General features: G+C 34.3%; 4 protein-coding genes across 4 annotated transcripts; 2 read left to right on the top strand and 2 right to left on the bottom strand.

Annotated features, from left to right (window-relative positions):
* Positions 1-2,096: 2,096 nt before the first annotated feature.
* Positions 2,097-5,539, top strand: LOC133334198 (COP9 signalosome complex subunit 7-like; the record flags this gene model as incomplete). Its single annotated transcript, XM_061542493.1, has 3 exons — positions 2,097-2,324; positions 3,676-3,820; positions 5,535-5,539. Coding segments are annotated over 3 exons (378 nt in total), but the record flags the coding sequence as incomplete, so codon positions are not given.
* Positions 5,540-13,334: 7,795 nt separating this feature from the next.
* Positions 13,335-13,765, bottom strand: LOC133334197 (larval cuticle protein 2-like). The gene is made up of 2 exons (XM_061542492.1): positions 13,757-13,765; positions 13,335-13,685 (listed from the first exon to the last, which is right to left on the bottom strand). Exons 1-2 carry the CDS (start codon positions 13,763-13,765, stop codon positions 13,338-13,340), a joined length of 357 nt encoding a protein of 118 aa, XP_061398476.1. The 3' UTR covers positions 13,335-13,337.
* A 4,270-nt stretch (positions 13,766-18,035) lies between these two features.
* On the bottom strand, positions 18,036-18,433 carry LOC133334195 (larval cuticle protein 4-like). The gene is made up of 2 exons (XM_061542491.1): positions 18,422-18,433; positions 18,036-18,362 (listed from the first exon to the last, which is right to left on the bottom strand). The coding sequence occupies exons 1-2, from the start codon at positions 18,431-18,433 to the stop codon at positions 18,036-18,038; spliced, it is 339 nt and encodes a 112-aa protein (XP_061398475.1).
* Positions 18,434-24,203: 5,770 nt separating this feature from the next.
* Positions 24,204-24,629, top strand: LOC133334194 (larval cuticle protein 2-like). The gene is made up of 2 exons (XM_061542490.1): positions 24,204-24,215; positions 24,279-24,629. The coding sequence occupies exons 1-2, from the start codon at positions 24,204-24,206 to the stop codon at positions 24,627-24,629; spliced, it is 363 nt and encodes a 120-aa protein (XP_061398474.1).
* Positions 24,630-26,819: the final 2,190 nt, after the last annotated feature.

Below are 26,819 nucleotides of genomic sequence, written 5' to 3'. Positions count from 1 at the left end.
CCTCAGCAAGGCTGACGAATTTTTTCTAGTCGAAAAAAGCAACTCAGCAACGCTGACACATTTTTTCTAGACGGAAATAATACATCAGTTTGGATTGACGAATTTTTTCTACACGGAATTGTTTTTTCTAATATTTTTCTTTAAAGACCAGGTTACGTATACGTATTAACCGTACTTATACGCACCATTGATTCATTAATTAATACAAATCATACGAACCAAGGGACTCTATGGAAAAATACTTCAATAACTCTGACGAGTTTTTTTCAATGGGAAAAAATACTTCAGCGAGGGTGACTATTTTTTTTCCTGATGATTTTTTTTTGCAATTAGAAGAATACCTAACGATTTTGTTTTTATTTGGGAAAACATTATTTTATAGACCTTCTTTTGACACCCTCTATATACATGACTTTTATATATGAAAACATGAGAGGCCATCAAAGTCTTTATTTTGCATGTAGTTTGTTTTCCTCTTCTTTTTGGGTGATTAATGTAATGAACATTTTGGAACACTTAGAACATGTGTAAAGCCAGCAAAAAGAAATGAAAATTAATTGGAAAAAAATATTTTCAAGGGAAAGCGAAATTTTTGTCAAAGTATGGAAATTTAATTCATATGAAATGTAATACCAAAAGAACAAGACCTTTTTAATGTTATTTTCATATGAAAAAGTTAGAAAGAAATATTAAACATATTTCAAAGCAAATCAAAATACCAAATGAAATGCATTTAGGTGGAGCCCAACGTGGGGGATTGGTATAATTAAGAGGACAGAACAGGATTTACGGGAATATATGCTGATTACCCTTTTACAAAGAAATTAAGTGTATAATCTTGATTTTGTTATGAGTGGCGCCCAACGTGGAGTATTGAATTTTAATGGGAAAAATTCCTGGGCCTTGTTGAGGTATTTTTTCCCCATATAGACAAAATTCGTCAGCCTTGCTGAGGTAGGTTTTTCGTATAGAAAAAATCGTCAGCCTTGCAGAGATATTTCTCCATCTAGAAAAAATTCGTCACCTTTCCGAGGTTTTTTTTTCGTATAGAAAAAAATCGTCAGCTTTTCCGAGGTTTTTTTCGTATAGAAAAAAATCGTCAGCCTTAATGAGGTATTTTTCCGTTTAGAAAAAAATCGTCAGCCTTGCTGAGGTATTTTTTCCATCTAGAAAAAAATCGTCAGCCTTGCTGAGGTATTTATTCCATCTAGAAAAAATTCGTCAGCCTTGATGGAGTATTTTTTCCGTCTAGAAAAAATTATAATATAGAGGAATAAAGAAAGAAGACTTCTATGAACTTTTAATCTGTCCCCTGGTGCGTATGATTCGAATTAATTAATAAATCGATGGTGCGTATAACTACTGACAGTACGTATACGCACACTTGACTTCAAGGAAATTAAGCAGCCTTGCCAAGGTATTTTTTCCGTATAGAAAAAAATCGTCAGCCTTCATGAGGTATTTCTTTCGTATACAAAAAATTCATCTGCCTTGCTGGGGTATTTTTTCCTTATAGAAAACATTCGTTTGTTTTTCTATTTCTGCGGCTTTTGTGTAATAATATCAGATATTTTCTAAAGTGGCGCCCAACGTAAAAACTTAGTTTTTAATATTTTTAAAGCATAAAACCCTGACCCATTAGAAATCAATTTTCTGCTACATCTATTCCTATTCCAATTTCATTGTGTTCAAAGTAAATCATTTGCTGACATTGCAATCAGAAGCAAAGCAATTCATAATGAAAAAAGGCTACTTTATGCAGGATATTTGCAACAACAACAAAAACTATAAAAACCTTTTTCCCACACACATTCTCTACACATTTACTATTACAATTCAATTCCCAGAGTTGGTGTTTTTTCGTTTGCATCTTCCATTTGAATTCAATCAAACACATGCGTCCCCTGGCATATTTATTTGCCTGTGTTATTCTTTTGCGGAAAGGATAACCTTGTCGCCAGTCCCACCCCTCCTCTGCCCTCTCACCTACCCTCTCTCACTTTCTGTTTAATAATCCCATATTGTTTCATTTGGCATTTAACTGAGTACTACAACATGTATTTATGTATGTATGTGTGTGTTTTCTGTTTTTTTTCATTGCAGATATTATTCATGGAAAGCTGTTTCAGAATAATCGCTTTCTGGAAATCGATTATGCCCAGGGTCGTGATATACCACCCGGTTATACTACAAAGATTGCTAAAACCCTACAGGATTGGGTCGATTCATGTGATGCCATTTCCAATTGCATTGTCGAACAGATAAAACATGCAAATGCCGAGAAATCAAAGAAATTGGATAACAAAAAACAAATCGAACAAAAGGTAAGCTAGCCCATATAAAGTGCCAATACAGAGAGGGCTTTCAAAGAGCTCCGGACAATAGGACAATTATTTTGTAACATTTCAAAAAAAAAAAAAAAGTTTAATGTGTGTACGTGGAAGTAAGTCACTCGTAATAAAGTTCTCAAATATGAAAAGAAGTCTTTCGTTAATTTGAAACTGCAAACACATGTGAAAAAATCGGAAAAGAATGTTCCCAAAGAAAAAACCTTGAATCTTGAGGTAAAAATATTTTTCGAATTGAAAATAAATACTTAGCGAATCTGAACGTTGCTGAGGTACACCGAAAAAATACCTTAGCAAGGATAACGAATTTTTCTAGACGGAAAAAATACCTCAGCTTGGGCTGACGATTTTTTTCTGGACGGCAAAAAATACCTTAGCAAGGCTGAATAAATTTCCTTGAAGTCAAGTGTGCGTATACGTACTGTCAGTGGTTATACGCACCATCGATTTATTAATTAATACGAATCATACGCACCAGAGGACAGATTTCTAGACGGAATTTTCGTCTATATTATAAGGAAAAAAATACCTTATCTGGGTCTGACGAATTTTTTCTAGACGGCAAAAATACCTCAGCTTGGGCTGACGAATTTTTTCTATACGTAAAAAATATCTCATCAAGGCTGATGATTTTTTGTCTATACGGAAAAAATATCTCAGCAAGGCTGACGAATTTTTTCTAGACGGAAAAAATACCTCTTCAAGGCTTGCGAATTGTTTCTAGACGGATTTTTTTTTACCTTTGGAAAAAATGCCTGCCTTGCAGAAGTATTATTTTCAGTAGTAGAAAATTTGTCAGCTTATCTGAAGTACATATTTTTTTCGTATAGGAAAAAGTTCGCCAGCCTTGCTGAGGTATTTTTTTCCATAGGAAAAAATACCGCAATAATGCTTCCGATATCTTCCTATTGAAACATATCTCATTAAGGCTGTCACTTATCCCTAATTTCATTATTTAACTTTTGATTGCCTTCGCATTTAAGCTGGCCATGTTTTCGTTCACATATATATTTATTAAAAATTCATTTCCCGCATTGTTGGCACTTAACGGCGGAATCACAGCCACTTTGATTTGTCAGGATTTAAGTGCGACACCAACATTCAGCGTCATACCTTATTAATTTAATTAAAACTTTGTCATTACTCCTAAGTTTTTATGGGCATGCGAATAATGGCTGTCTCTGAGAATTGCCTGCCTAGATATGGAGGTTGGTTAGCCATCCCACCAAGCCAAACTAAACATTAGTAATGCTCTTTCAATTCTAACAACTTTCGTTTTTTTATATCTCTGTCTCTGCCACCATTTTCTTCTTCTTTTTCTTTTCAGATAATTAATTTGAAGAAAGTTTTCAAAACTCAAATTAACGACAACGATGATGCCATGCAAATCGATTTACGGGAAACAACCTCATCCACTAGCCAGGAGGCAGCGCGCAAGAAAAGTTCCAAAGTTAAGCCATCACGATCTGCGGGTAAGTTGCAGGACAAACTTTGAAATTCACTTAAATGTAAATTCAATTGGACGAGAAGTGGGTGAGGAAAGAAACAGAGAGGGATGGGTGAGGTGTTGTTATTAAATACAATGAAAAAGGTGCAATGTGTTTGCATAGCGAGTGTAAACCACCTCCAGCATCTGCCACCCTACAAAAGTCAACAATCAGACATCTCTCCTCGAACACTTCAACTTTTGACTGCAGCACTTTCTGACAGTTGACAGTGAGGCTGCATCAGTTTCAGTCTGTCATCATTCAAGCGTTCTCAGCATCCATCAAATGCCATGATGATGGCAATAAATATCCATTAGTTGTTGCTGGTCTTTGTTGCCATTTGAATAGCTGTTCCACGTTGTTGTGGCTGGCCATTAAAGTTCCAAGAATATTGGTAGCTGGGTGGTCGTTGATAGTTTTGATGATGATGGCGCTGTTGCATCTGCATGTGGACGGTTTTTTTGTGGTCCCCTTGCTCTGATGCCCATGGCCTTTTCATCATCGATATTAACGGTATTAAGTTAGCGATCCTTGAAGTTTCTACTATCAATGAAGCGTACTTTTTTTAACTGGCTCTTAATTTGTTTTCTTTGGCTGAAAATTTTCAATGGATATTTTTATTATTGTCGGAAAGTTTCACGGAAAATCTGGTTGTAATTTGGGGGCAATTGATTTTCAATTGACAATAGTCAGGATAGAGAAAAGTTGTGGAAAATGTGCTGGGGAATTTTATTTCCTTGAAACACTCCTTTTATTAAATCCAGGCCTTGTAGGTCGTAGAAAAAATATTCTTTAATAAATCCACGCCTTGTAGGTCTAAGAAAACATATTCTTTAATAAATCCAGGCCTCAGTTGGCCCTTGAAAATATTCTTTAATAAATCCAAGCCTCAGTTGGCCCTTGAAGCCTCAGTTGGCCCTTGAAAAATATTCTGTAATAAATCCACGCCTTGTAGGCCTCTGAAAATATATTCTTTAATAAATTCACGCTTTGTAGGCCTTTGAAAAAAATATTTTTTAATAAATCCAAACCTTGTGGGCCTCTGAAAAAATATTCTTTAATAAATCCACGCCTTGTAGGTCGTAGAAAAAATATTCTTTAATAAATCCAAACCTTGAAGGTCCTAAAAAAATATTCTTTAAATAATCCAAGCAAGGTCCTCGAAGAGATATTCTTTAAATAATCCAAGCAAGGTCCTCGAAAAAATCCTCCTTATCCTTATTTTGTCTCCACTTTTCTCTGTTTCATTTTCTTTAGTTTATCTTCTTGATTTTCCTTCCAAATTCATTGTCCCCATATTAGATTTTTACATGAGTCTTATTAATTTTTGACATTTTGGTTGGCTTTCTTTGTTCCCTGTGTGTGACCTTAAGGATAAGACTGGATTTATATTTACTTAAGGCGAGAATACAAAAACTTATACTAGTATGGAAGTATATGTGTGTCTTATGATTATGTATGTGTGTAGATATTATGGTATTTGACCTTTAGCTAGATAAATTCTTATACAATTTGTTATCATATGCCCTGCAGCGTTTCGTTTTCTTAAAATATTAACAGCAGCTCTATTCTAATAATATTTTCGATTATACTAAAAGGGATGGGGTGACTTTCATCATTACTTTTTTATGATACAGAAAAAAATAAATCTAATATTGTGTCTCTTCTTTTCTTTTTTCTTCTTTTCTCTTTTTTTTAGTTTAAAAGGATTGCCATGACTTGGTGCGGAATACTACGACAGTTTGCTGATATGGAGGAGACCAGCTTAATTTATGGAATATTCAAATACACAAAAAAGCAACACTTTCATTATAAGTTGCAAAATTAAATAAAAATCTTTTGGAATTTAATTTATATGCAGGACAACAACGAGATATTTATTTTATGGCAGCAGCAGCAGGCAGCCATGTGGCCTCACAGACTAAAAAACAAATCAATTTTTGTTCTCAATAAAATTTTTGCCATTAAAATATCAACGCATAAATTAAGAAACGCGCAGATAAAATATGCCAAGAAACTCTTAAAGATTGAAATAAAATCTGTATAAAATTGTGAAGGATTCAAGGACGTTGCAGATTGGGTTAATTTCATATTTCAATATTCCAAATAATTCTATTTAAAATACATAAAGAAATGTCCACAATACACCTCCATATACTTTTTCAAATCACTTCACTAGTCCTCACCTTAACTCTTCCACATTTTCGTAAGAATTTTCCATCTATTAGAAAAATTTTCCTCCTTAAGCATTTCATCAAGAGATTATAAAAATAAATTAAACAAAGTTTTCATTTTCAATAATAATTTTTGCCATCTCTTTTATTTTATTTGAATAACATCAAAAATCAACAATTTTTCTACTTGAAGTTTTCTCGAATCGGATTTAGGCTTCCTAACACAGCACCCAAAAACAAACCCGCCCACAGACATACATATCTAATTTGCAAAACTTTTAATAGCACTTAAACAATTTTTTAATACTATCCAATATATTAAAGAGTTTTACATACTATATACTCTACCAATGCATATGTATGTGATATAAGATCTTTTGCTAGGAGCAAATGTAAAAAAAAGTTTTCTCTCTGTATTTTTGCTATTTTACGCTTGAGAAATTTTCTATATTGCTGTGTAATTGAGTTGTTCAGTTTCAGTTTTTGGTTCAAACTTTAAAAAAATATATGGGAAGATTTGAAGGATGAGTATGAGAAAGAAATAGCGAATGGCGAATAAAATTCTTAAAAAATCGAAATCTTGTAGCTTCAGAAAATATTCTTTAAATTACCCACGTCCTATGTAGGTCCTTGAAAAATATTTTGTAGGTCCTTTAAAATACCATTTGAAAAAACCATGCCTTATACGTCACTGAAAAAATAGTCTTACACGTCTTGTAAGGTCGTTGGAAAAAATCTTTAAAAAAATCCACGTCTTATTAGATCGTTGGAAAAAATCTTTAAACAAATCCACGTCTTGTAAGGTCGTTAGAAAAAATCTTTAAAAAAAATCCACGTCTTGTAGGTCCTAAAAATATTCTATAATAAGTCCACGTCTTGTAGGTCCTAAAAAATATTCATTGATAAATCCACGTCTTATAGGACCTTGAAAAAATATTCTGTACAAAATCCACGTCTTGTAGGTCCTAGAAAAAATATTCTTTAATATATCCACGTCTTGTAGGTCCTTGAAAAAAAAAAACATTTTTTAAAAAATCCACATCTTGTAGGTCCTTGAAAAAATATTTTATAAATCCACGCTCTATGTAGATCCTTGTAAAAAATATTTTAAAAATCCAAGCCTTATGTAGGTCCTCGAAAAAGTTATTTTAAACATAAAAACAATTATTTTATGAATCCACGTCTTATACATGTCATTGAAAACATAAAAAAGTATTTCATAAATCCACGCCTTATGTAAGTCCTTGCAAAAAATTATTTCATAAATCCACGCCTTATGTAGGTCCTTGAAAAATTTATTTCATAAATCCGCGCCTTATGTAGGTCCTTGAAAAAATTATTTTATAAATCCACGCCTTATGTAGGTCCTTGAAAAAATGATTTCATAAATCCACGCCTTATGTAGGTCCCTGAAAAAAATTATTTCATAAATCCACGCCTTATGTAGGTCCTTGAAAAAATGATTTCACAAATCCACGTCTTATGTAGGTCCTTTAAAAAATTATTTCATAAATCCACGCCTTATGTAGGTCCTTGAAAAAATTATTTCATAAATCCACGACTTATGTAGGTCCTTTAAAAAATATTTTAAAAATCCACGCCTTATGTAGGTCCCTTGAAAAAAATATTTTAAAAATCCACGCCTTATGTAGGTCCTTGAAAAAAATATTTCATAAATCCAAGCTTTGTGTAGGTCCTTGAAAAAATTATTTTAAAAATCCATGCCTTTTGTACCTCATGGTTGTTCGTAGAAAAATATTCTTGGTCTTTAGAAATTTTGTATACACATGTTAATAAATTAATCAACTATAATTCTGGATAACATATTACGTTTTATATTTTTTTTTTTTGGCTCCAAATAAGCAATTAATTTTTGAAACCCGATTCACTTTTAAAGTCACATCACATGAAAGCATGTCGCTTTTGGCGTATTTTAACTTTCTTTGTTTAATGTTTGTTGGCTATAATATTATTAATATGGTCCAAAGATGCTACCAAAAAAAAAAAAAAAACCGGTCGAAGTTATTCTTACATATTTGTCTATCTTTTTGTTGGGGATGTCTTTCGGTCATGCGCTTCGTTGATAGCGATTTTTTTATGTCATCGTGTCTTGATCTCAATGACCATAAAATTATAACTATTTAACACCATTTGACATTCAAAAATAAATATCAATTTTGGATAAAAACAAAAGAGCTGTGAGACTGGTTTTGATTATTTTTGTTTAAATATTTTTTTTTAGTAAAGATGGACATATTTTTATTAATTGGTTGGGAACATTAGAGAATGGCTTGTGTTTTTGCAAGTTGACAGAAATGGCTGGAAATATTGTTATTTTTTAAATATCCAACGGTTCTATCAAAAATATGGAACATGGAGTAAAATATATGACTGATCTGCAATTACTTAAATCTAATCTGCAGTTCGTAACCTACATAAAAGTTTTTCTTTATCTCAATTCTCGAAAATAAGTTTCGAAATGAATCATTCATACGGATTCCCTCAAAGCTGCATTTCATTTTTATTTTCGGCTACTAAAAAAAACTATTAAACTTGACCCAGTTTCTAAACCTGATTTCCATTCACAAATTATGCATAGAAAAACATGAATTCCAATTTGAAAAAAATTATTTTATGTTTCATTCCACTATATATTCCATTCTAGAATCAAACAGAATAAAATCATATTCATAACGTATGATCAAATTGAATTCATTTTAATCGAAGCTACTGGTCCAAGGAATCAAATGAAACGTGATTTTGTATTTAATAATAATTTTTTGTATGAAAATTTGTTTTGAAACCAGATGCAATTTCCAGAAATTGAACGTAAATATTTTGATCAAATCATGTTTTCGATTATAACTGTTCATTTTAATAACAAATTTGTATTTTATTTTTTAACCGGTATTCGTTTGGCTTGGATTATTATTATTTTTTTTTTTTTTTGCCTGAATGACGTTAACGGATCATGTTCGTCGTATCTGCAAATAATTCTTAATACATAATGCATGATTTTTTTAAAATATTTTTTTAAGTAGCCACCAAGGCGTGGATTTTCTAAAAATATTTTTTTTAATAGCCACCAAGGAGTGGATTTTTTGAAAATATTTATAAGTAGCCACCAAGGCGTGGATTTTTTGAAAATATTTTTTCAAGTGGCTACTTAAGACGTGGATTCTTTGGAAATATTTTTTCAAGTGGCTACCTAAGACTTGGATTCTTTGGAAATATTTTTTCAAGTAGCTACCTAAGCCGTGGATTCTTTTGAAATATTTTTTAAGGTATACATAGAGGCAACTATGTTGTCAGGGTATTATAGCTTTGGGCAGCCCCAAGAGTTTGTAACGCCGCGAACTATTGATAATAGACCCACCTTTAAGTATACCGATCATATTTCGACTATCTTAGTCGGTCAAGACATGTGTATCCGTCCGTCCGTCTGTCCATTATAACTTGTACACACGATACAGGCCATAGTTATGGACCAATCTTCACGAAATTTTGCATGCAGGATTGGTTCTGATCAATGAAGACCGCTATTGTTTTTAGAGATCGGTTAATATTTAGGGGATAAAAAAGGACCAACAACTTTTTTTGTCTGATTTTCTGAACATCGCGATTTTTTACATGGAGAAGAGGATCGGGCCAAAGAAAAAGCATGCTTGTTTTGATACAGATCGATCAATATTTAGCGGGTCAAATGGACCCTAACTTTTGTGTGAAAAATAACAAAATTGATATTCTACAGCATATATATTTACCCCTGAAGGATATAGACCAGAGAAGTTGATCATATAATCAAGAGGAGTGGTTGACCTTGAAATTGATATCAATTATATTGCCGTATATTCTCGGATGTGGGAGTTACACTTAAATAGTTACAGGTGCTTACGTATTCAGATATTAAATAGTAACCCATTACCTCACTAGAGGGCGGAAATATAACGCTGGTCGATTTGAAATTTCCCATGGGTTTCCAGTTATGGTCAAGGACAGCGCCTATAATTTTCCATGATGATCAGTTAATAATTTTGGGATGAAGTGGACCGAAGACATATTTTTTGTTCTTTTGTATTTTTTGTATCGATCTATAGGCCACAGTTATAAGCCGAACATCACCATGCAACACACGGAGAAGGCAATCTGGACAAGTAATTAGAAGGGCTACACTACATATTAGAAATATTCGGAAAATATGTCAGTGTTGTGAAGAGGTGCTGTTGACCTCTAATCGGGCAAGAGGCTGCAAATGTCACGAAATATTGCCCAGGCTCGGAATAAACATCCACAGAAAGACAGAACTCCGTCATAGTTGTGTAGGGTATCGTATGGTCGGCTCCGTCCAACGATACTGCTACGCTCACTTGTTTAAAAATATTTTTTCAAGTAGCAACCAGAGACGTCGATTTTTATACCCTTCACCACACTGTGGTGCAGGGTATTATGTCTTTGTGCATATGTTTGTAACAGGCAAAAGGAAACGAGATAGACACATGGTTCATTTTGAGAATATGCATAGAATCACATTCCGAGTCGATTTATGCATGTCCGTCCGTCTGTCTGTCCATGTTAAATTGTAAACAAAGTACAGGTCGCATTTATTATTCGAATTGGATGAAATTTGGCACAGCTCATTCACTTGGCCCAAGGACGAACCGTATTGAAATTGGGAAAAATCTGTTCAGATTTAGATATAGCTCCCATATATAATTTCGTCCGATTTAAGGTAAATGGTGCACTAAAGTCCCGAAATATCTTTCGATTTGCACGAAATTTGGCACAGGGTACTGAAGTCAGCCTAGACAGATGTGTGCTAAGTTTCCTGAAAATCGATTCAGATTTAGATATAGCTTCCATATATATTTTCGTCCGATTTAAGGTAAATGGTGCACTAAAGTACCCAAATATCTTTCGATTTGCAAGAAATTTGGCTTAAGGGGACCCCCCCCATTCTCGGGGTCAAATTTTTTTTGATTTAATTCGAATCTACACTAATTCAAGAATGTCCTTACAAAATTTCAAGTGAAAATCTCAAGAACTTTTGAAGATATAGCCGATTTATTGTGTCAGCATCAAGTGACGGCTAAAGGGCTTCTCAAACTTTAAACGCGTTTTTCTCTTTTGCGAATGGCGGGCACGATAACTCAAAAACTAATAACCCAATCGATTCCAAATTTTGACACGTTTCTCTGTGAGTGTATCGCTATCGTATGAACTAGGATAAAGCCAATCGGTGAAGATCTTCCTTATTTTTTACCTTGGTTTTTGGTCAAAAATCGGCGATTTTCCAAAAATATTTTTTCAAAGGTCCGCCATTTTGTTAATTTTAGAACGAAGCCAATAATCCTAGTTCATACGAGAGCCAGACATGTACTCTTTCTAAAACCGTTGGAATTTTCGGATTCCGATGTTCCAGTGAGGAGTTATCATGCCCGCCATCAAAAATAAGGACTTTTCTTTAATCACCAAAAACAACAACAAGACAACAACAAAATTTTTTTGTAAATTATTTTTCTTCCTCTTTAAATCTTCAAATATATATGTGCAAAGTTACAAACCTTAACAAGCATTGGTATTCATTTACCAGCCCATTTAAAATCTTAAAAATAAAGAATTGAGAATGGGGGGGGTTCCCTTAAGTTTCGAGAAAATCGGTTCAGATTTAGATATATCTGCCACATATATATTTTCGTCCGATTTTTATGTAAATGGTGCACCGAAGTCCCTAAATATCATTCAATTTGCACGAAATTTGGTATAGCGTACTGAAATAAGCCTAGAATGATGTGTGCTATGTTTCGTGAAAATCGGCCCAGATTTAGATATAGCTCCCATATATATTTTCATCCGATTTAAGGTCAGTAGTGCACCAAAGTCCGTATAAATCTTCTGATTTGCACGAACTTTTGCACAGCGTACTGAAGTCAGCTTAGACTGATGTGTGTTAGGTTTCGTGAAAATCGGTTCAGATTTAGATATAGCTCCCATATATATGTTCATCCGATTTAAGTTAAATGGTGCACCAAAGTCCCTATATATCATTCCATTTGCACGAAATTTTACACAACATACTAAATTATGTCTAGAAGGATGTGTGTTAAGTTTCGTGAAAATCGGTTCAGATTTAGATATAGCTCCCATATATATTTTCTTCCGATTTAAGGTAAATGGTGCACCAAAGTCTCTATAAATCTTCCGATTTGCACGAAAATTGACACAGCGTACTGAAGTCAGCCTAGACAGATGTGTGCTAAGTTTCGTGAAAATCGGTTCAGATTTAGATATAGCTCCCATATATATTTTCATCCCATTTAAGGTAAATGGTGCACCAAAGTCTTTATATATCTTTCGATTTGCACGAAATTTGACACAGCGTACTAAATTAAGTTTAGAAGGACGTGTGTTTAGTTTCGTGAAAATCGGTTCAGATTTAGATATAGCTCCCATATATATTTTCGTCCGATTTAAGGTAAATGGTGTACCAAAGTCCCTATATACCTTTCGATTTGCTCGAAACTTGGCATATAGTACTGAATTGAGACTGGAATAATGTGTGCTAAGTTTCGTGAAAATCGGTTCAGATTTAGATATAGCTCCCATATATATGTTCGTCCGATTTAAGGTAAATGGTGCACTAAACTCCCCAAATATCTTTCGATTTGCACGAAACTTGGCATATCGTACTGTATTGAGTCTAGAATGTCTTAAGTTTCCAGAAAATCGGTTCAAATTAAACTTAGTATAAACTTGGATATAACTCCCAAAAATAATTGTGCTCGATTTCATTCAAATGGTATATCAAAGAACCCAAGTCCGTTTGATTAACATGCAATTTTTCAAAAGATTTCCGAATTGTATGTGTATATGTTGTTTTAAATTAGTTCAAATATCTATTTAGTCCACACATTTAATTTTGTCGTTTCTTCAGGATATTGTACATATGAGCATCTCTTTTATTTACCCCAAGTGGTGAAGGGTATCATATAGTCGGTCCCGTCCGACTTTACTACTTTCCTTACCGGTTTAAAAATAAATTTTCAAGGATCCTCACGATTCGTTGATTTTTTTAAATATTTTTTCAAGGATCCTCACAAGGCGCATATTTTCGAGAGGTTCAGAGCCTAAAATTTATTTAAGAATATATTTTCCTGCAGTTTCAGAATATATTGTAAAGCATCCTTTGCCAGCAGATTTTTTAAATAATATTTGTTCAATTGTTTTGTTTTTGGGTTTTCCATGGCAGTTGTTTTTCAACTCTTCTTTATTTTCAAAAAATATTCAAATATTTACAAAATCCACCACTTTATTGGTTGAGTATCCCCCGCCTAATGTTCTGGATCAGCTGCTGGTGGATGAGCCTTAATATATTCGATAGCCTTAAGGATAGCTTCGGGAATTGGTGGTGGCGTGGGTAGGATATCACTTTCAGGATGATAGCCATTTTCATCGGCTACATAGGTGACCTTGATGTGTTCACCTTCAGGTGAGACGTACTCATAGGAGCCATGCATATTGCCATGTTCATCACCGGCAGCCTCCTGGTGAATGTTGTTGCTTGTCTCCAAATTATAATCGAAACCATCTGGGCGGACATCCGACTTCAATGCCTTAATTTCGGCATGGACTTCATCATCGTTGGCGGCAGCCAAGGCCAATAGGGCAAATAAAATTAACTGCAAAGGATGAATAAGAAAATTAGGGATTTGTTTGCCAGATTTCAGAATTTAGCTTTCGTTCTACTTACATATTTCATTTTTCTGCAATTGTTCTGCTTACCGAAAAGTAACTGATGTCGATGTGAGATTTATTTGAGGTTTTTATATTAATTTCGAAGTTAATGTTTGTTGTTTTATTGTGTCTTCACAAAAAATTCTAGCTACGTAAAATTACGTTTAATTCGTAATTAACGTTTTTTTTTTATTTTTGGAAGCAGAATGAACTCTGCCAACCAGCCAGCCAGCTGTCTGGAGATTGCAATTACTTCAAGGAAAGATTTTTTATTTCGGTTTTGTTTTTTTTTATGAGCAATGTTGAAAATCTTGTTTCATTAACATCTTATTTAAGGAATTAATAAAAAATAATACAAATTTAACATTTAGCCCCCAAAAAACATATCCATCTTTGGCTGGTTTACTTTCAGCAGCAATTTTGGGTCAGAGGTGTAGTGAAATCAATTTTTCATGGGGATATTTGCATAGATTAGGAAGCGTAGATTTTTTTAAAATATTTTGTCGAACTTACAAACTGATGAAGATTTAAATCGTGTATATTTTAAAGAATTTGTTTTAAGGGCCTACATAAGGTGTGGATTTTTTTGAATTGAATATTTTTCAAAATTTTTTCAAGGACCTACATAGGCGAGGATTTATTAAAGAATGTGTTTTAAGGACCTGGTTTTTTAAAGAAAATTTTTAAGGACATACATAGGAGTGGATTTTCAAATAATATTTTTTCAAGGAGCTTCATAGAGGCTGGATTTTTAAAGAGCATTTTTAAGGACCTACATAAGGGGTGTAAGTTTTAATGACCTACATAAGTCGAGGATTTTTTAAAGAATATTTTGCAAGGACCCGAGGGTTCTTCAAAAAACATTTCCTCTTCCTCAAAATTTGTTCCCACATCCGCTTCTGGTCTATTGTCATTTTGCGGATCAAGGCCATTTATCTTCATGTAAATGTTTAGAAATTGCGGGATACATTTTTTTTGAAGTAAATGTAAACGGAATTCGGCCGGTACACGTTTAATATTAATAAGGAATCAATAACGACGTTTTTGACCTTTTCCTGAAACAAATTTTTTTATGTGTGTGTTTGGGTTGTTCTTGGGAATTGGAGCAATTAATTTGGAATTTGTATAGAATAATGAATGTAAATAATTTGTTTTCAATATTAATTAAGAGGCTATTAATAAAAATCTTTGATGTTATGAATGAAATTTAGGAAGACAAAAGAGAGAGAGAGAGAAAGTTGAGAATTTTTAAGGATCCAGATGCCATAAGGCGTGGATTTTTAAAATAATGTTTAAGCCGTACTTAGAGGCCATAATGCGTGGATTTTTTAAATAATTTTTAAGTTCTACTTAGAGGCCATAAGGCGTTGGTTTTTTTAAATAATTTTTAAGCCGTACTTAGAGGCCATAATGCGTGGATTTTTTAAATAATTTTTAAGCCGTACTTAAAGGCCATAAGGCGTGAATTTTTTTAAATAATTTTTAAGGCGTACTTAAAGGCCATAAGGCGTGAATTTTTTTAAATAACTTTTAAGCCGTACATAGAGGCCATAAGGCGTGAATTTTTAAAATAATTTTTAAGCCGTACTTAGAGGCCATAAGGCGTGGATTTTTTAAATCATTTTTAAGTCGTACTTAGAGGCCATAAGGCGTGAATTTTTTAAATAACTTTTAAGCCCTACTTAGAGGCCATAAGGCGTGGATTTTTTAAATAATTTTTAAGCCGTACTTAGAGGCCATAAGGGGTGGATTTTTTAAATAATTTTTAAGCCGTACTTAAAGGCCATAAGGCGTGAATTTTTTTAAATAATTTTTAAGCCGTACTTAAAGGCCATAAGGCGTGAATTTTTAAAATAATTTTTAAGCCGTTCTTAGAGGCCATAAGGCGTGAATTTTTAAAATAATTTTTAAGCCGTACTTAGAGGCCATAAGGCGTGGATTTTTTAAATCATTTTAAAGTCGTACTTAAAGGCCATAAAGCGTGAATTTTTAAATAACTTTTAAGCCGTACTTAGAGGCCATAAGGCGTGGATTTTTTAAATAATTTTTAAGCCGTACTTAGAGGCCATAAGGCGTGGATTTTTTAAATCATTTTTAAGCCGTACTTAAAGGCCATAAGGCGTGAATTTTTTTAAATAATTTTTAAGCCGTACTTAAAGGCCATAAGGCGTGAATTTTTAAAATAATTTTTAAACTCTACTTAGAGGCCATAAGGCGTGAATTTTTTAAATAACTTTTAAGCCGTACTTAGAGGCCATAAGGCGTGGATTTTTTAAATAATTTTTAAGCCGTACTTAGAGGCCATAAGGGGTGGATTTTTTAAATAATTTTTAAGCCGTACTTAAAGGCCATAAGGCGTGAATTTTTTAAATAATTTTTAAGCCGTACATAGAGGCCATAAGGCGTGAATTTTTAAAATAATTTTTAAGCCGTACTTAGAGGCCATAAGGCGTGAATTTTTAAAATAATTTTTAAGCCGTACTTAGAGGCCATAAGGCGTGGATTTTTTAAATCATTTTAAAGTCGTACTTAAAGGCCATAAAGCGTGAATTTTTAAATAACTTTTAAGCCGTACTTAGAGGCCATAAGGCGTGGATTTTTTTAATCATTTTTAAGACCTATGCACAGGCCATAAGGCCTGGATTTTTTAAATCATTTTTAAGACCTATGCACAGGCCATAAGGCCTGGATTTTTTAAATCATTTTTAAGACCTATGCACAGGCCATAAGGCCTGGATTTTTTAAATAATTTTTAAGCCGTACTTAGAGGCCATAAGGCGTGGATTTTTAAATAATTTTTAAACTGTGATTAGAGGCCATAAGGCGTGGATTTTTTTAATTATTTTTAAGCCGTACTCAGGGGCCATAAGGCGTGGATTTTTTAATTATTTGTAAGCCGTACTCAGAGGTCATAAGGCGTGGATTTTTATACCCTTCACCACACTGTGGTACAGGGTATTATGTCTTTGTGCATATGTTTGTAACAGGCAAAAATAATCGAGATAGACCCATGGTTCCTTTTGAGAATATGCATAGAATCACTTTATTTTGGGGGTTCTGATCGTATTTTTCGACCGAATTGACTTTAATTTAGTACATCGAGTTATTATTAGGTAGCAAATATCTCCACTAAAAATAATAAATATAGGTCCACTTTTTCGGGTAGCCCCCATATAAGGGTACCCCCCAATTTTCGGTATTTTGGGGTTCTTGAACGCGTTTTTCAACCAAATTCTTTGTAATTTGGTTTTTTGTAGTCGTATATGGTAACAAACCTCCCTCCTAAAAATTACTAATATTCGCCTCCTTTTAGGGGTGGTCCCCTTATAACGACCTTTTTATATCCTTCACCGCACTGTGGTACAGGGTATTGTGTCGTTGTGCATATGTATGTAACAGGCAAAAATTATCGAGATAGACCCATGGTTCCTTTTGTGAATATGCATAGAATCACTTTCTGAGTCGATATATGCATGTCCGCATATGCAGATCGCATTTATGATCCGATTTGTATGAAATTTGGCATAGTTTCGTCCGATTTCATGTAAATAGTGCACCAAACTCCCAATAGTGGTCCGACTAAAGCAATATTTTGCACAGAGTACTGAATTAGGTCCCGACTGATGTATGCGAAATGTCTATATCTACAGGATATTGTAGATATTAACATGTCTTGCATGTACCCATAGTGGTGAAGGGTATCATATAGTCGACCCCGTCCGACTTTTGAACTTTCCTTACTGGTTTTTAATTATTTTTAAGCTTTACTTAGAGGCCATAAGGCGTGGCTTTTTTTTACTTTTCTAAAGCTCTACTTAGAGGCCATAAGGCGTGGCTTTTTTTAATTTTCTAAAGCTCTACTTAGCGTGGATTTTTTAAACAATTTTTAAGCCGTACTTAGAGGCCGTAAGGCGTGGATTTTTTAAATAATTGTTAAGACCCCTTCAGGACCCCAATTCATAGATTTTTCAAATTTATTGTTAAGACCCCTTCAGGACCCCAATTCATAGATTTTTCAAATTTATTGTTAAGACCCCTTTAGGACCCCAATTCATAGATTTTTCAAATTTATTGTTAAGACCCCTTCAGGACCCCAATTCATAGATTTTTCAAATTTATTGTTAAGACCCCTTCAGGACCCCAATTCATGGATTTTTCAAATTTATTGTTAAGACCCCTTCAGGAACCCCAAATCATAGATTTTTCAAAATAATTTTTAAGTAAATATTTTTTTAAAGATTTTTTATTTTTGTCCTGTTCATTTCTTTGAAATTCATACATATATTTCTTTCCGATTAATGTTCTGGATGGGGATGGCTCTCGATATATTTAATGGCCTTCAAGATATAATCTGGGATTGGTGGTGGTGTAGGGATCCATTCACCCTCGGGATGATAACCATTTTCATCGGCAGTATAGGTAACCTTAACATGTTCGCCCTCCGGAGTGATATATTCATAGGATCCTTGCATATTACCATGTACATCGCCGACAACATGCTGGCTGCTGTGATGTTCCAAATCCCAATTGGTTTCAAAACCATCGGCACGAACATCGTTTACATAGTTCTTGAGAAGGGGCTCATTGGCCATAACCAAGGCCAAGAGGGTGGCAACAAGGACCTAGAGGGGAATACAGAGATTTTATATCGTGATAAGGTAATAGTATTATGTTGACTTACAAATTTAAACATTTTTTTGTTTAGATAAATGTTCTGATTTCTGACTAGAATTGAACTGTACCTTCTTCCGAATTGTGTGTAGCTTTTAAAGAAATTCTGTGGCTAGGGGAAGATCAAATTAGATTGCGGACTAGTATTGAATTTAATATCCAAACTTCCTAGGAAAGTTGAAACTAGTTCCGATTATAGCTAACGGTGCTTACTAGTATTTTCCCATTTACCCCACCCGAAGACAGAAGATTTGAAATTGCCCATTAAAAATCAAACTTGCCCTAATTATCCACCAACAACTAGAACAGCTTATGCAAGTAAGTTCTGGCAATATATTTCACAATGTGCATCAAAACAAATTAAAATTAGCTACCGAGCTAAAGAACTTGTTCCAGTTTTGGTTTTGTTAAAAAAAATAGAAAGAAGAATTTCGATCAAACCCAAAGCATTTGCAGCATCAACATTAAGTTCTTAATTAAACATCATTTGTTTATGGCCTCTAAGTACGGCTTAAAAATTATTTAAAAAATCCACGCCTTATGGCCTCTAAGTAGGGCTTAAAAATTATTTAAAAAATCCACGCCTTATGGCCTCTAAGTAGGGCTTAAAAATTATTAAAAAAATCCACGCCTTATGGCCTCTAAGTAGGGCTTAAAAATTATTTAAAAAATCCACGCCTTATGGCCTCTAAGTAGGGCTTAAAAATTATTAAAAAAATCCACGCCTTATGGCCTCTAAGTAGGGCTTAAAAATTATTTAAAAAATCCACGCCTTATGGCCTCTAAGTAGGGCTTAAAAATTATTAAAAAAATCCACGCCTTATGGCCTCTAAGTAGGGCTTAAAAATTATTTAAAAAATCCACGCCTTATGGCCTCTAAGTAGGGCTTAAAAATTATTAAAAAAATCCACGCCTTATGGCCTCTAAGTAGGGCTTAAAAATTATTAAAAAAATCCACGCCTTATGGCCTCTAAGTACGGCTTAAAAATTATTTAAAAAATCCACGCCTTATGGCCTCTAAGTACGGCTTAAAAATTATTTAAAAAATCCACGCCTTATGGCCTCTAAGTACGGCTTAAAAATTATTTAAAAAATCCACGCCTTATGGCCTCTAAGTACGACTTAAAAATTATTTAAAAAATTCACGCCTTATGGCCTCTAAGCACGGCTTAAAAATTATTTAAAAAATCCACGCCTTATGGCCTATAAGTACGGCTTAAAAATTATTTAAAAAATCCACGCCTTATGGCCTCTAAGTACGGCTTAAAAATTATTTAAAAAATCCACGCCTTATGGCCTCTAAGTACGGCTTAAAAATTATTTAAAAAATCCACGCCTTATGGCCTCTAAGTACGGCTTAAAACTTATTTAAAAAATCCACGCCTTATGGCCTCTAAGTACGGCTTAAAAATTATTTAAAAAATCCACGCCTTATGGCCTCTAAGTACGGCTTAAAAATTATTTAAAAAATCCACGCCTTATGGCCTCTAAGTACGGCTTAAAAATTATTTAAAAAATCCACGCCTTATGGCCTCTAAGTACGGCTTAAAAATTATTTAAAAAATCCACGCCTTATGGCCTCTAAGTACGACTTAAAAATTATTTAAAAAATTCACGCCTTATGGCCTCTAAGTACGGCTTAAAAATTATTTAAAAAATCCACGCCTTATGGCCTCTAAGTACGGCTTAAAACTTATTTAAAAAATCCACGCCTTATGGCCTCTAAGTACGGCTTAAAAATTATTTAAAAAATCCACGCCTTATGTCCTCTACGTACGGCTTAAAAATTATTTAAAAAATTATAAAAAAATGGCCTCTAAGTACGGCTTAAAAATTAATTAAAAAATTATAAAAAATGGCCTCTAAGTACGGCTTAAAAATTAATTAAAAAATCCACGCCTTATGACCTCTAAGTACGGCTTAAAAACAATTTAAAAAATCCACGCCTTATGGCCTCTAAGTAGAGCTTAAAAATAATTTAAAAAAACCACGCCTTATGGCCTCTAAGTACAACTTCAAAATAATTTAAAAAAACCACGCCTTATGGCCTCTAAGTACGGCTTAAAAATGATTTAAAAAATCCACGCATTATGGCCTGTAAGTACGGCTTAAAAATGATTTAAAAAATCCACGCATTATGGCCTGTAAGTACGGCTTAAAAATTATTTAAAAAATCCACGCCTTATGGCCTGTAAGTACGGCTTAAAAATTATTTAAAAAATCCACGCCTTATGGCCTGTAAGTACGGCTTAAAAATTATTTAAAAAATCCACGCCTTATGGCCTCTAAGTACGGCTTAAAAATTATTTAAAAAATCCACGCCTTATGGCCTCTAAGTAGGGCTTAAAAATGATTTAAAAAATCCACTCCTTATGGCCTCTAAGTACGGCTTAAAAATTATTTAAAAAATCCACGCCCTATGGCCTCTAAGTAGGGTTTAAAAATTATTTAAAAAAATCCACGCCTTATGGCCTCTAAGTACGGCTTAAAAATTATTTAAAAAATCCACGCCTTATGGCCTCTAAGTACGGCTTAAAAATTATTTAAAAAATCCACGCCTTATGGCCTCTAAGTAGAGCTTAAAAATTACTTGAAAAATCGAAACCTTTCCAAAAACCCCCAAATCTTGTTGATCCGCATAAAAACGTATCCATTAATCAGCATTTAGTCCATACTGAAGTTTAAATCGAATTGTGCAGGTCGTAAAAATAATTCCGCCTCAAAGTATGCTTTGAATTTTGTTATTATTTTCTAGGTCTTTCATATTTTTATACCCTTCACCACGCTGTGGTACAGGGTATTATGTCTTTGTGCATATGTTTGTAACAGGCAAAAATAATTGAGATAGACCCATGGTTCCTTTTGAGAATATGCATAGAATCACTTTCTAAGTCGATTTATGCATGTCCGTCCGTCCGTCCGTCCGTCCGTCTGTCCGTCTGTCCGTCTGTCTGTCCATGTTAAATTGTAAACAAAGTACAGGTCGCATTTATGATCCGAATTGGATGAAATTTGGCATAGGTCACTTAATCGGCCCAAGGACGAACCCTATTGAAATTGGGAAAAATCGGTTCAGATTTAGATATAGCTCCCATATATATATTTAACCGATTTAATGTAAACGGTCCCTATATATCTTTCGATCTGCACGAAATTTGGTACAGGCTAATCATTTAGGCCTATAATGATGTCTGCCAATTTTCGTGAAAATCGGTCCAGATTTAGATATAGCTCCCATATATAGTTTCGTCCGATTTCATGTAAATGGTGCCCTAATGTTCTTATATATCTTTCGATTTGCACGAAATTTGGTATAACGTACAGAATTGAGCCAAGAATGATGTCTGCCAAGTTTCGAGAAAATCGGTCCAGATTTAGATATAGCTCCCATATATAGCTTCGTCCGATTACATGTAAATGGTGCACCAAAGCCCCTATATATCCTTCGATTTGCACGAAAATTGGCATAACGTACTTAATTGAGCCCAGAATGATGTCTGCCAAGTTTCGAGAAAATCGGTCCAGATTTAGATATAGCTCCCATATATAGCTTCGTCCGATTACATGTAAATGGTGCACCAAAGTCCATATATATCCTTCGATTTGCACGAAATTTGGCATAACGTACTTAATTGAGCCCAGAATGATGTCTGCCAAGTTTCGAGAAAATCGGTCCAGATTTAGATATAGGTCCCATATATAGTTTCGTCCGATTACATGTAAATGGTGCACCAAAGTCCCTATATATCCTTCGAGGTGCACGAAATGTGGCATAACGTACTTAATTGAGCCCAGAATGATGTCTGCCAAGTTTCATGAAAATCGGTCCTGATTTAGATATATCTTCCATATATAGTTTCGTCCGATTTCATGTAAATGGTGCCCAAAGTCCCTATATATCTTTTGATTTGCACGAAATTTGGTACAGCCTAATCATTTAGGCCTAGAATGATGTCTGCCAAGTTTAGTGAAAATAGGTCAAGATTTACATATAGCTCCCATATATAGTTTCGTCCGATTTCATGTAAATGGTGCACCAAAGTCCATATATATCCTTCGATTTGCCCGAAATTTGGCATAACGTACTGAATTGAGTCTAGAATGATGTCTGCCAAGTTTCGTGAAAATCGGTCCAGATTTCTATATAGCTCCCACATATAGTTTCGTCCGATTTCATGTAAATGTTGCACCAAAGTCCCTATATATCTTTCGTTTTGCACAAAATTTGGCATAACGTACTGAATTGAGCCTAGAGTGATGTCTGCGTTGTTTCGTGAAAATCGGTCCAGATTTAGATATAGCTCCTTTTTATTATAGATTGATTTTAAGTAATTGACGCACCAAGAACCAATAGGAACAAAACGTTCTGAAATTAGTCTAACCTTCTGTCACAAGTTTGTTTGAAATCGCTTAATATTTGGATAGAGTTTCCATATATATTTTCGCCCGATTTCAAGTAAATTGGGCATCAAACTCCTCATGTTAGTCAGTTTGACATCAAATTTTGCACAACGTACAAAATTGAGCATAGAATTATGTAGTTGCGTTTTCTAGAAGTACAGACATAGCCCAACGGATGACCCATTTATATTTGTTTGAAGTCGATTTACATACTTTATGGATAGATCTACGTAGATTAACATTTAGATAAATATCACATATTTTATTTCATCCAATTTCATGCTAATAGTCCAGTTTAATATACCCATAGCGGTTAAGGGTATCATATAGTCGGCCCCGTCCGACTTTACTACTTTCCTTACTGGTTTTGTGCATATGTTTGTAACATGCAAAAATAATCGAGATAGACCCATGGCTCCTTTTGAGAATATGCATAGAATCACTTTTTGAGTCGATTTAAGCTCGAAATTTGGCACAGCGTAGCAAATTAGGTCTAGAATGATGTGTGTAAAGTTGCCTGAAAATCGGTTCAGATTTATATATAGCTCCCACATATACTTTCGTCAGATTTAATGTAAATGGTGCACCAAAGTCCCTATATATCTTTCGATTTGCTCGAAATTTGGCACAGCGTAGCAAATTAGGTCTAGAATGATGTGTGTTAAGTTTCCTGAAATCGGTTCAGATTTAGATATAGCTTCTATATCTGACCAAATGAACAATTTAGTATCGGTTGCAGAATGACGTGTTTATGGTTCCAATTTCATTTTACTGGTCCTTTAAAAATGCGACTTCTGTTAGGATTCATCTGTTGAATATACTCAAAGTGGTGAAGGGTATCATATAGTCGGCCCCGTCCGACTTTACTACTTTCCTTACTGGTTAATATAGAGAAGCACAAGGTATTTTTGGCGAGTAATAGTCATATCTGCCCCTCTCCACCCTATTAATATCTGCCTACAGATGTACCTTTGACTCCCTCCCCATGACTTATTTGCAGATTATGCTTTTGGGAGACCTTGCAGCATATTTTGCTGAAACAGGGCACTGAACCTAAACTTAAGGAACCTGAAACATAGTTACGCATTTGTATTTCTCCCCAATTAAAAAACAAGAACTTCTAATGGAATAGTACCGTAATATTGAATTAAAATTAAATAAAAATAAATTTATGAAATTTCATTGGGAGAGCAGTTCTAAAAATAATCTGCAAGTTAATTCAAATTTGCGGCAGCCAAAAATTAAATGTTAGTAGCCGAACCAGTACAACAAATTATGAAATTACCCACAAAAAATATTCTTTTTCTTTGGTGTATAAATACGAAGAACAGAAGGCCTAAACAGCACAGTTCTCCAATTGTGGAATATTTGTCTAATCAAAAAACTCAAAAATGATTAAATTCGTAAGACCAAGAAAAAAGTGATCCTCAGGAAAGTAGCAAAAAAATCTCTAATTTTTTTAAATTTCTTCGCAGTTGGTCCTTGCCCTCTTCGTGGCCTATGCTGCTGCCAACGACAGTGATGTCCATGCCGAAATCAAGTCATTGAAATCCGATGTACGTCCCGATGGCTTTGACATTGCCTTGGAAACTTCGAACGGCATTCACGAACAGGCTTCCGGTGATGTACATGGTAATATCCACGGCTCCTATGAATATGTCTCACCCGAAGGTGAACACGTTCAAGTCTCGTATACCGCTGATGAAACTGGTTATCATCCAGCCAGTGAACTCTTGCCAACACCACCACCAATTCCAGAAGCCATCCTTAAGGCCATCGAATACATTAAGGCTCATCCACCAAAGGAAGACCATTAAATTCGGTATGACAGAAGGATAATTTGGAAATCGAATGGAATCGGAAATACAACCATGGATATGAGTGGATACTACTGAAATGTGATATTAAATGAATATTATAAAAAAACTACAACAACACAATTAGAAATCGATAAAATAAATAGTTATTGCACACATTAAATAGAGTTTGGTTTTAATTTCAAAAATCCGCCCCAATGTTGGCAGCTTGAAAAATGTTTTTTAAAAGCCCACGCCTTTTGGGGCAACTTGAAAAAAAATACTATTAAATCAGTAAGGAAAGTAGTAAAATCGAACTGGGCCGACTAGGGTATATTGTCACCACTTGGGTATATTGTACATATGTATCCTTACAATTGCATGTCAATGTTCCCTCGAACGAACATACGCAGGTCTTTCTGCAACCTATGATAAATTTAATTTCATTCGGGCAGATTTAGAGTCGTCTGCGTACCATGGGACAAATTAATGGAAAACGATTTATAGCAAAATTGATACGCCGCACTGTTAAAAAAATTAATATCAATCAGAGACCCGTTCGAAATACATATGGAAGCTGTGGCTGCATCTGCATAAATTTCAAGAAATTCTAATAACGCCATTCAAGCCTCAATTTGATACGTTGTGCAAAATTTCGTGTTAATCGGACAAAAAATAGGCGTTTGGTGCACCATTTATGAAAAGTCGGACAAAAATGTATATGGGAGCTATATATAAATCTGAACCGATTTTCACGAAACTTACCACACGTCATTCTGGACATAATTCAGTACGCTGTACCAAATTTCGTGCAAATCGAAAAATACATAGGGAGTTTGGCGCACCATTTACCTTAAATCGGACGAAAATATATATGGGAGCTATATCTAAATCTGAACCGATTTTCACGAAACTTGGCACTCTTCATTCTAGGCCTAATTTAGTACGTTGTGCCAAATTTCGTGCAAATCGAAAGATATATAGGGACTTTGGTGCACCATTTACATTAAATCAAATATATATATATATATATATATATATGAGAGCTATAGTTAAATCTTATATCGGACGAAAATAAATATGGGAGCTATATCTAAATCTGAACCGATTTTCACGAAACTTGGCACTCATCATTCTAGGCTTAATTTAGTACGTTGTGGCAAATTTCGTGCAAATCGATAGATATATAGGGACCATTTACCTTAAATCGGACGAAAACATATATGGGAGTTATATCTAAATCTGAACCGATTTTCACGAAACTTAGCACACATCATTCTAGACTCAATTCAATACGATATGCAAATTTCGTGCAAATCGAAAGATATATAGGGACTTTGGTGCACCATTTACCTTAAATCGAACGAAAAATATATGGGAGCTATATCTAAATCTAACCCCATTTTTAAGAAACTTAGCACACATCATTCTAGGCTCAATTCAGTAGGCTATACCAAATTTCGTGCAAATCGATAGATATATAGGGACCATTTACCTTAAATCGGACGAAAACATATATGGGAGCAATATCTAAATCAGAACCGATTTTCACGAAACTTAGCACACATCATTCTAGGCATTGTTCAGTACGTTGTGCCAAATTTCTTGCAAATCGAAAGATATTTAGGGACTTTGGTGCACCATTCACCTTAAATCGGACGGAAATATATATGGGAGCTATATCTAAATCTGAACCGATTTATCCCGAAACTAGACACAGATCATTCTAGGCTTAATTTAATACGTTGTGCTAAATTTCGTGCAAATCGAAAGAGATATGAGGACCATTTACCTTAAATCGGACGAAAACATATATGGGAGCTATATCTAAATCTGAACCGATTTTCACGAAACTTAGCACACATCATTCTAGGCTTTGTTCAGTACGTTGTGCCAAATTTCGTGCAAATCGAAAGATATATAGGGACCATTTACCTTAAATCGGATGAAAACATATATGGGAGCTATATCTAAATCTGAACCGATTTTCACGAAATTTAACACACATCGTTCTTGACTTATTTCAGTACGCTGTGCCAAATTTCGTGGAAATCGAAGGAAGGAAGGACTTTGGTACACTATTTACATAAAATCGGACGAAAATATAATGGGAGCTATATCTAAATCTAAACCGATTTTCACAAAACTTGGCACACATCATTCTAGGCTTAATTCTCTACGCTATGCCAAATTTCGTGCAAATCGAAAGCT

Source organism: Musca vetustissima, unplaced genomic scaffold (genome assembly GCF_032173495.1).
Source record: "Musca vetustissima isolate MV318-11 ecotype Yass unplaced genomic scaffold, APGP_CSIRO_Mvet_v1 utg78284, whole genome shotgun sequence".
Classification (NCBI taxonomy): domain Eukaryota; kingdom Metazoa; phylum Arthropoda; class Insecta; order Diptera; family Muscidae; genus Musca; species Musca vetustissima.
This window is presented reverse-complemented; position numbering and strand designations above follow the sequence as displayed.